Genomic DNA, 10,952 nt, shown 5'->3' on the forward strand with positions numbered 1-10,952 from the left:
CTTGTAAGTCCAGCCAAGGCGGCTCGCTGTTTATTTAACATGTCGACACAGAAAGCTCTAAAATGAAAATCAATGGTAAAAAAGAGCAAAAGCTGGATTTTTTTTATTTCATGTCCAGTTGTTTTTCATTTAAGTTAAATTCAAGTCTTCCAGTTGATGCAGTCGCTTCTGTTTCAGCCATTTTGTGTATAAGTTCAAATGAAATTAATGTGAATTTAATGTTTGAGTTAAAGTAACTGAAGTTTGAAGGTTTTGGCTCGTTGGGTGGCTTATGAATGATTAATGTTTTTCTATTTCTAATTGAACTAAAGGATGTTATTGGTTGTGTAAATAGATTGTATTTAAAGGTGTATCTCTAACAGTTTTCTTTAGATCATCCTCTTTCTGTCGTTGTGCTTCCTTTTTCTTCACTGTTTCCTAACATCACTGACGCACTTTATCACCGTAGGTTAGACTCTGGGATCAGGTTGGGGCAGATGGGCTCATTATATAATGCAATTAGCCAATGCAATAAATTATGTGTGAGATTTTATAAAGCTAACATCCCACATGTAGAAAATTGTATTATTATATTCAAATAATATAGCAGTATTTTTATCCATGCATCTATCAGTGTCAGTTTTGTGCTTACTTTAGTCCCACTGACCTCACATTCAGATAACCGTTCAGCGTTTGAATAAATTCTGACCAACTGCTTCCATTTTATGTTTAAATTCAACAAAACAAGGCTTTTCTTGATCAATAGACTTAAGCCCCATTTATACTTCCCTTTTAAACCGTGCAGAGATGTGTCTGAGCACGGTAACCAAGATAACTGTTGAGAGTAAACGGCATGAACAACTGAACGGGAGCGTGCCAGACACAACAGAACCACGCTAACACGGTACTAGTTCATCAGTAGGGCTCGGCGCGGTTCAGTTCTGGCTCCGTTCTGTGATAACAAAGAACACCTGAGCAGAAGGCGTCATCTCATTATAGTCAGCCTCCGTGATCCTGAAACTTCGGACATTCATAAAAATACTAGCTTCCCTATCGTGCCACAAGATTTCCATTGGTGATTCTACTTGGCAGTGTGATAAACTTCAACATCTTTCGTTGTTTCCTGCTTCGTTTGTCGTATCCAGTTCCCAAAAGCCGACTCTGTCAAGTAAATTCCCCAAAGGCTGCCTTTTTCACACGACTTTCCGCAAACAACGAAATATCACAATGATAACACAACAGAACTTCCTAAATGTTACGGGCGCCGCCATGTTGGTTTGCTTGTTTACCTCTAGAGAGCAGTAGTCCCACAGATCGCCACTAGGAGGTGAGGAACCGTGCTAGCGTGGTGTGTAAACGGTCGTAAAGAACTGAGCTCGGAATGATTAACTGATACAAGCTCGGAACCAATTGGCTTGTAGTGCAAATGGGGCTATAGACTATTCAAAATAAAAATTTGTTGTCTGGTTCTTAATTAAAATCTAGGAGAAACCTTGGAGAGCGGTTTGCTAAAGTACTGAGCTAATGCTAGCATGTTTTCACTATTGTCGTTTGACTTGTTGATGGCTCCATTCATAGCATGTTTAGTGGTGAAGGATAACAAAATCTTCCAAATAGGTCGTTATTCTGCTATGTGTTTGGAGCTTTTAGTAATAAACAGATCGCACATCTCGGCCCACGCACCGCATCTCTCGGCGCTCAGTCCAACGTGTGGTTTTTGGACGAGCAGTTGGAGCAGATAGATCGCATAAGAGCGTGGGTTCGCACAGTGTGAGAACAAATATCGCGAGCATCGCAAACTTTTAAATTCTGTGGTTTCGTCGTACAGTTGGAGCTGTAGCTGCGTGCAGCGATGGAAAATATCGCACAGTCTACGCTCGGTTTAAGAGAAAGAGAGAGATGATGTCAATGCAAACAGCCAGTCCTATTGACTGATATTTAATGTTGAAATTAATAATATGAAAAGAATTCCTAAAAAGCGATCTCTGGATTTGCAGCCATGTATGCAGGAAAACGGCACATCAACCATATTGCAATTCAGGATAGGTTCACGAATTAGAAAAAAAAACAACATATATTTTTGCAAGAAACCTGCGATTTTAGTCCGTTCTTTATGTCTCCTGGATCTTTCTTTTCTGTGTTAAAAATTTTGTAGACTGAACGGTGGTTTACGGCCATATTTCCTCTTCTTTTCCCCATCTTTGGGTGGACCTGTAGTTGCGTGTTTTCTGACACCTTTCAAGCAGCTCAAAGCACACCTGTCATTCTTGCATACATCACTTAAGGCTTAAAGCCTATAAGTTAGTTAAGTTAGCTTACTTCTTTAATGGCGCCATTTTTTTCCTTGGTAGCTGAATGTTTTTAGCCTCGTGAGACCATCCTGATCTCGCGAGCTTTCAAGGTTTCACTCGCAGATCAGTCTGGAGACTCTCCGTTAAAGAAAATTTGGAGCCGTTCACCAAACGAACGTCCAATCAGCGTTGGCTTTGAGGCGGGTTGAGGTGTGACGCAACGAGAAGCGCGACAGTTCAGTCTAAAGAACATGGCGGCTTCAGCCGATGAAACTAGCATCAGCGCGGCTATCGGAATTACAGAGTATTTCTTCACTGAAGGAAGAGCAAAACACTGCTCTGGAGGCTTTTCTCAGAGGAAAAGATGTTTTTGCTCTTCTCCCGACTGGTTTCGACAAGAGTTTGATCTATCAATTGGCTGCTCTTCGTCGTCGCTCTGTTAGTACGTCATATGCTTCGTTGATCTGATTGGTTTATTTGGCCCGTCTATCACCAACATAGGCCAATCAGCTAACCAGTATTTTCGCCCCTTCCCAAAATTACTTCAACGGAAGGTTTCCAGATGGATATGCGGAGCAAATCCATCTGGCGGAGTCAGGTTAGAATGTTTTGACCTCGGCTGGATGTTCAGAAGCGTTGACACTTTGCTTGTACACGACCTTGTGTGTTATCTGAGCTCCAGCTGTCTTATTAACTATCTGGTCAGAGCAGCAGTTGGTGTTGCTCGGATTCCACAGACAAGGAACCAGAAAATAAAACAAATAAAGTAGGCTAGGATGTAAAAAAAAGTCAATGAAGCATAAGAATATTTCATGCTTGTCGTAGCTTTATGGCTTACTGAGAATGTGGCTGATATTAGATCACAAAAAGTAAATCAAGTACCAACCGTTTATCAAAGCATTGATGATAAATGAGTTTGTGTTAGGACACATCATCACTCGCCAATAGGAATCAATGCACTTGGTTAATTTTATTAGCAATAAATACTATTATTTAGGTGCATCAAACTTTTTTAACTCCCTTTCATCATATTTACCAACAGATTCTGCTTTGAAAGCTTAGAGTCGGTTATGAGCATTATAACTCAGTGTTGAAACCAATGACCATGTAAGACAAGTTGTTTCTTTAAAACTTTGAAAGAATATTTTTGTCCTTTTTTTGTGTCTCATTGATTGAAGGAAGACGGATGTGTGCTCAGACTGCAGATTAGTCAGGTTTGGTTGAGTGTTTTCTTCTCCTGAAGCAGTGTAATTCTCATTATTGGTGTCATTTTAGGCGATTCCAAAACATGGAAACTAAAAAAGTTCAGAGCAAGACTTCCTTGAAAGGCTTTGATATACATTTTGTGCAATGAGAGCCAAACTGTTGCTTTCTCGACGTGTTTAAGGGCTACATTACGTAAATATGCACCATTCGCTTGTTCCTCGAGCTTGATGCCACCCACAGCTCCCGTTTGTTAAGGAGAAAGCTTGCCGTTGCTTTCATGCTGAGTTCAGGATGCCCTTCCTGTTTTTATACTTTGCATAATTTTATAGTACTCTTGGGGAATGTTCAAAGTGGACTAGCTGCTAACTCAGAACCTTTTTTTTATTTGCAATTAAACAGTTTTACTGTGCAAGATTGTCACCGATAAACATTAACGCTAATCATGCCGTATCGTCACATGAGCAGTTACTTACAGGCAGGAGAAGTCTGCGCGCTTGGCCTGCTGACAATCCTGAGATGAAAAGAAGTGGCCTGTCAGACAGTTTCTCGTGTCATTAGACTGACCGCTGACTGTCGCCACTCTTTGCATGAGATACACATGCGTCACACTCTTCTGACTGTGCGGTGACTACTATCAGCACTGTACTGTAATGACAACAAGAACACAGTGAATTTAAACCTCTGATTCCAAGAGGTCTGTGATATTTATTTATTTATTTTCTTGTATATATCTACTACTTGAGAAGATACTCACGGATCAGAGCTGCTGAGCCCAAAGCTTGACTTAACATGACATGACGCGGGTTTGGGCATTTTGGTTCCTGATTCCTATCGCACTTTTTATACTCCACTGTCCATGTGATTGTTCACATTTAGCATTTCAGTGATTGGCTAAGGATGGAGACAGTGGTGCATCATCATTATAATCAAAATATCTTCATTAAAACTACACCACTGCAAAGATTCGCCAATTTCTAAACTTTTTGCAGACTGTGTTCACCTTAATTTATTAATTTATTAACGGTTTTCAAGATAAATATCAAAATTTCAATGATAATTCTCCCTCTATTAGTTTACAGGTGAGAAATAAAATGTTTGTTTTTTTAAAAACTCCGTACTGAAAGATAAAATTAAAGGCTTTGTATAAATGATTTGTGTATTTTAAATTTAAATCTTAGCGAAACATTTTGCCAGTGTGATAAAACATAGCACTGCGAAAGATTTTTTTTAAAAAGGGCTCTAGAAATTAGAGGTTTATTTAGATTAAGTTACTATAAATTATATGTTTTTATAAGTACGCCAACATTTGTTGATTAAAAATGTTTTAAAATCATAAAGAAATTAAAGATTTAAGCACTACTTCAAATGAAATGTACTTTTTGAATCTTTTTGTTTTTTTGTTCAGTAAATGGACCAAACTGTTTTGGGAAACATTTTCCTAATTTTCTAACCACACAATAAAACATACTGGAATTATAGAAATAAATAATAAAGCATTTTGTTACTTTATATTTGCTTATATTTGTGCTGATCTCCATGGGGTTTCCATGTAAAATAAATCAATCGTAGAGTAAAAGTGAAAACAAATTCAACACTTTTTCCTTTTTTGTTGCATTTACTCACAATTTTCCACAAAATCTACATCATCGACTCAACGCTTGTTCCACTTATTTATCGAAAATAGAAGTTAGATCTGTTAGGAAGTCGTTTCTGATGTGAAAGCTCTTTTTGTCATGTTGCGGTACGCCTAAAACAGCCTTAAGGCAAAGTTCTTATGTGAATGAATGGACAATAGAAATCGCAAAGATTTTATATAAAAGAAAAAACAAAAAAAGTGCTCAACTGTCCCTTCAAACGTTCTCGCAATAAAAGTCGAGTTTCTTTGTCGAAGGCAAAAATGACTAAAGAGCTCACCGTGTTTGGTGTAATGATCCGTGAGTGTCTCTCACTTGTATAAAACATGTATAAGCATTTGTTTTCTATCACAGTATTATTGTACAGTCCAGCTTGTATAATTTACAGGTAAAGCATGTATTTTAAACTTTTTTAAAATCCAAACGATAAACTGTGTACATATATACAGAAATGTAGTAAGGAATTAGGTTTGCAGTTAAACTCTAATAGCATGATAGGTAGTGGGGTTTAGTAAGTATGTACAGGCTGTATGATGAATCTTTGAGGGGAAACACTTGAAAAATCACCTGATATTAGACTTTGTGCTAAAGATAAGCTCTGCAATGCATTTTTTGTGCCTTTTATATCAATGTATGTAATCTAGACAATCTTGAAAAAGCTTGTGTACAACCAAAATGAAAATAAAACGGTTCTGGAGCAAATGGATTTGTTGATGTCAGTTTTTTTTGAAGACCCTTATATTAATAAAAGTATCTTTAGATTTCAGAATGTGATTCTACAAAAAAAAAAAAAACACCAGCAATTGGCAGGTACATTCACTTTACCCCATTTACACTACCCTGGAAAAACCGTGCCGAGACCGGTCCGAGCTCAGTAACTGAGATAACTTATGGTGTGTAAATGGAAAGCAAACTGAACCGAACCGAGCTAGACACAACCGAACCGCGATAACTGCAGACCAGTTCCAGAGGTGGGCTCGGCTCGGTTTTTCCCTGGCTCGGTTCTCTGATAACAAGAGCGTATGAGCAGAACGCGTTATCTCCGTCTGGCTGCACATCGCGATTCACACTCCATTCCAGTAGCTGGCGGTAATGCCCCTCCGGAAGTTGCTCGCCAACCAACACAAAACAGAAGAAGGAGAACAGTTATAAACAACAATCAAAATCTTCTCCACGTAACATTTTAAATAATAGCATTTTGAATAATAACACCGAGGTACAGCAATAATAATCAAGAATAACTTTCTGAATGTGACGGGCAACGCCATTTTGATTTCCTTGATTACCTCCTTCTTCGTCTTCTTCTTCTTGTGTTTTATGGCGGTTGGCAAACAACTTTTTGTGCATTACCGCCACCAACTGCTCCTTCAATCTTGGCAGTAATACCTCAGATCGTCACTAGGTGTCATACTTTTACTACTTGCTTTTTGTTAACATATATATGGTCAGTTAAAAAAAAATAAAAATAAAGTGGTCTAAGCCCGTCCAGACAAAGCTGGGTTTCCATAACAATGTGACAGCAGGTGCCATATTGTGCATGTGTGCAGTGAGTAAAGGTCAGTATATGCTTCTGATGCATAGCCTCTGCAACCGTCAAATCTGTCTCTGTGCGCGACCACGCCTCCCGCACAGAGGTTCTGCAATAGTCGTTGCGCACCTCAAAAGAATCCTGACTACGCTTCGGACGGTCCCAAAACCACGAAGATCTCAAGCGGAAGTGCGCAGACAAAAGCAGCTGTGATTGGTCCTTGGTATGCCTTTCCGCCTGTCTGTGTGGTCATCCTTCTCTATTCGGTGCTGGGGCGCGCCATTTTTTAAAAGCGAGGAAAAACTACAATGGACAGCTATGATGAAAGGTCAATCGAGGAGGTTCGGAAGTACAATCCGCCGAAGTTCTCGCGAGTTCTTGAATAGGCTCCCCATTGCGCTTAGGTGGGAAACTTGCTATGCATCTCTAGAAATTCTAGACCGACGGTACAGAAGCATACCAGCAAAAACTGGTTCGCGACCAGACCCAAGCCACATTTGATGTGTGCGATTGCAGAAGTCCAATCTGCCATTAAACAAGGAAGTAACGGAAACAAAGAAAATCCAAGAGAAGGCGTAATACTCCAAATACACATATGTGATTCCTACATGCACAGGATAAGATCCACACATGTACACAAGATCCACACACACGCAGGACAAGATTCACCAAAGTATTTCTGGTCCATAAACAATTGGTCCTTAAACTTCACTGCATTTTGTGGGGATTTTTGAGACTTCCCTGACATGCCTCGATACAAAAATGCATTTTTTAAGCAGGGATGGTTTGCCACCAATCACAAAGCTCCCTTGTATGAGCCACTCACAAGAAAGTACTGCACGTGGGAGGAGCCCAGGGCCCACATCCTCCGCCCCGCTCACGTACGTCATGCAGAGGACTTGCGCACTCATTTTAATCAATGAGAACAGTTCCACATCCACCGCTACTCCTTCAAACATCACTGTCCTCGTACGTCTTCTACATCCTTCATCGTCAAAAGAAGTAGCAGAGCTATTTTTAGCTGCGCTTCTGTCCGGCAAGGTGCAACTGCACCAAACTGGAAAAAGAACGATGAGAAGATCCGGTTTATCAAATTAAAATATAGTAATGGCAGATTGGTAACTACAAATTAGAGCATAATTCTCATATAGTCCCGAAAACTAAGACCGTTTATTTAAATTATTGGATGCAAACTACCGTTACTTTAACATGGCAGCAAGCAGATTTCTAATTTCCATCGAAATATTTATTTTATACCGAGAAACTTAAAACTTTAATCAAATCCATTCCTTCCAAGAGCGAATCTCACAACTTCAAAAGGAGTTTCTTATCACAGGCAAGGATGAAGAGATGCTGAGTTTGGAGTTAGAGAACAAACCAACTTTGTATGTGTCAAGTCTAAGAACCTAAAACATCATACATACATACAGAGAAAGAAAGAAGGCACAGAGACAATTAATTTAGTTTACTCGCCGGGAGAGTAGGAAGAGACTGCTGATTTTACAAATCTCCAACCCACTCTGCCGGTCTTTAACTTTCTCCTCGCTATTTATTAAAGTCAGGGGATGTCCCTAATTACACAAGCTGAGGTTTAACTAAGGAAAGGGACACAAAATGATCTTACTTTAAACCTTAGCACATATGTTAAAACAAAGCATGTGGTTGTTTTACAATTGAATTTTTCCAAGAACACATGTTGAGAAGAAACATGTGATAGAGGATGCTCTGGCCTCCCTCACAACCCGTCCGTTGCATGACCTTTATCTGGAACGATCTTTAGCAAGAGTTAATAAACGATGAATCACACATTATACATCATAATAGTTCATTTGTACACAACCCATGAAACACAAACGGAGTATGAATAAAATATTTCTAACAGTATGATAATTCCTGTTACAAAGACCCACAACGAAAAAAAAGTTTGAGCAGAAACGTGTGTGATTGATGCTGATGGTGAGATTTAATTATGTGATATTAAATTAAGCGTTCTATATCATTTACTTACTCAAAGGAAGGGTAAATACACTTAATTTAAGACATTTTCACTTATTTCTAGATCGTTTTTCCAGTGTTCAGCAACAATATGATGACCAGTACCTACCGAACATTAGATATAAGATCATCGGCTGTGATTTTGATCTTGCTCTAACAGATGTGTGTCTTCGAATAAAGACTCTTGGATTAGTGTTGAAACTTCTTCAGAAAAAAAACGAGCAAAAGTTCAGTTGCCTTCCAATTTAAGCTTGTTTTTGTGGATATCATGACCCGGGTGACTGAGAATTTACACAATCATGTTGCATTTATCATGTTGTTGCGGGAGTGTGAGCATATTTCCAGAAGACAAGCATTCCTGGATAGGTGTTGAAAAGTCCAGTTCCCTTCCAGGTAAACCCTGTTTTGTGGTGTCCTAGAATAGTTCCTGAAAACACTTTTAGCTGGATGTATGAGGCTACTAATGACCGTAAACCAGGCTCGCAGTGGTTGGAAAAAGGAAACAGCTGCAAACCTTGGTTAGAGGCAAACCCTGGCTATTGAGGGCTATTGAAGGGCTCCTAGAAGACAGGGATTGTCCTCCCCACCCGCACGCCAATCTTTCAATCAGAGTTGCCTTAAATCTAGTTTAAATTGAGTCCATTGTAATAAGATGTTGTTGTTTGTTTGTTTTTCCAGGTGTTGTCACCTACAGAGCAGAGCATCCCGTCGCCATCCTCTCCTGACTATCGAACAAAGGGTCAAGGCGATGAGATGGAGCACTTCCACATCCTTCCTCAGCTGCAGGCTAAGAGGGCAGACTTCCTCACTGTCATGTTGACGGGTACTTTGCCTCAGCGTAGGAGCTTTGCCACGCCGGACGAAGAGGTCCAGGAACCTCTTGGGCCGAAGGACGATGACGTTACTAAAAGCGATTCCAACAGCGAGGCCAGTCAGAAAAGCACTGAACGCAGCCAGGATGCTGCACCCTCGACGCTCATGGCGGAGGACCAGAGAGGACAGAAGGAGCACGCGTCGGCCGCTGATGCAGATCCGGACCTGGAGGACGCGTCAAAGACTCTTGTTCTGTTTTCACCTGGAGACACTCGCAAGTCCCCCTGTGGTGGGGAACATGTTCTCGAGGGGGAATTGGGGACACCCTCCGGTCTAAATTCTCGTAATGACCGCCTACTGACAGGGGAGGGGATTCAGCCTGAACTCTCTGAAACTGGCCGCCTGTCTCCAGCCCTCAGGTCAGAACTGAGACCCTCAACTCCCATTGCTCCCGGATCACCTCCCTTCACCAAAGTTGAGCGCACTTTCATTCATATTGCAGAGACATCACACCTCAATATTATGTCTTCCAACGGTCACTCCGCTAAAGAAACTGACCTGGGAGACTTTGCTCTCACGAGGGAATTGGCTGCAGAGGTTGAAACCCATGAGCAGAAGGACGCACCACTGCCCAAAGAGGCTGCAGAGGAGCCTGAGCCAGACAAATCCAGTACAGAAGATAAGCAACCAAAAACTGAAAATGGTCCGTCAGCCATCTTCGCCATGTCTTTGGAGCCTGCCTCTAAAGACACCTCACCAGTTTACGATCAAAAGGATCAACCCCATGAAGCTAAGAAACAGCTTTCCTCCAGTGAGGACGGTTTAACGCTTCAGGCTGCTGGAGCAGAGCTGCCGGCTGGTGCTAAGCCCAAAATCCGAAGCAGAATCCCCATTCTTATCTCTGAAGAGGATTCAGGCTCAGAACAGTCCTCTTCCTTTTCGGCTCGAGTTCGGCTTCAGCAGCGGGCGAGACAGCTCGACCTGGCTCGCTTGCTGGTTCAGAAGCAACAGGGTCGCTGGATGAGGAGGCGGATGCTGTCCGGGACTTCGTCGTCCTTGTCCTCTGGAGACGACGAGCGCCTGAGAGTTTCTGAGACTTTATCCATGACGGGCTCAGAGGAGGACATGCATACCTCGGACGAATCCAGAAGGAGCTCCCGTCTCAAACCCACAGAAGAACAAGGGTCCAAAGAGTGCAGGAGCAGAATCCCTAGACCCGTCACTCCCGTAAAAATACCTTCTGGGGGTGTCGGCGTCGCTGCTTCTCCTCTCTCCTTGCCAGACTCCAAAAATACAAAAGCGGTTTCTTCCGTATTAAATGGGTAAGCCTAATTTTTCTTTATGCTTTCAAAAAACGAACACTTTGAAATATTGTCACATGAGAGCCAAAAACGTCTAAGTATATTATTGGGATTTTATCCTGTTTTGTAATAATACATAAAATGTATCTTTTTTATTTATTTATTCTAATGTCAGTTTCTGAAAACCAGCCCAAGAGAGCTAACC

At 41.1% G+C, this 10,952-nt stretch overlaps 1 protein-coding gene across 1 annotated transcript in view; it reads left to right on the forward strand.

Moving 5' to 3' along the window:
- The window catches only part of ttbk1 (tau tubulin kinase 1), a 73,136-nt gene extending 62,364 nt beyond the window's left edge, over positions 1–10,772 (forward strand). The window contains exon 15 of the mRNA XM_015380941.1: positions 9,312–10,772. Coding sequence (XP_015236427.1) covers positions 9,312–10,772 — 1,461 coding nt within the window. The remainder of the gene's footprint in view (positions 1–9,311) is intronic.
- Positions 10,773–10,952: the final 180 nt, after the last annotated feature.

Source organism: Cyprinodon variegatus, unplaced genomic scaffold, assembly GCF_000732505.1.
Source record: "Cyprinodon variegatus isolate N-32 unplaced genomic scaffold, C_variegatus-1.0 Scaffold225, whole genome shotgun sequence".
In the NCBI taxonomy this organism is placed as follows: Eukaryota; Metazoa; Chordata; class Actinopteri; order Cyprinodontiformes; family Cyprinodontidae; genus Cyprinodon; species Cyprinodon variegatus.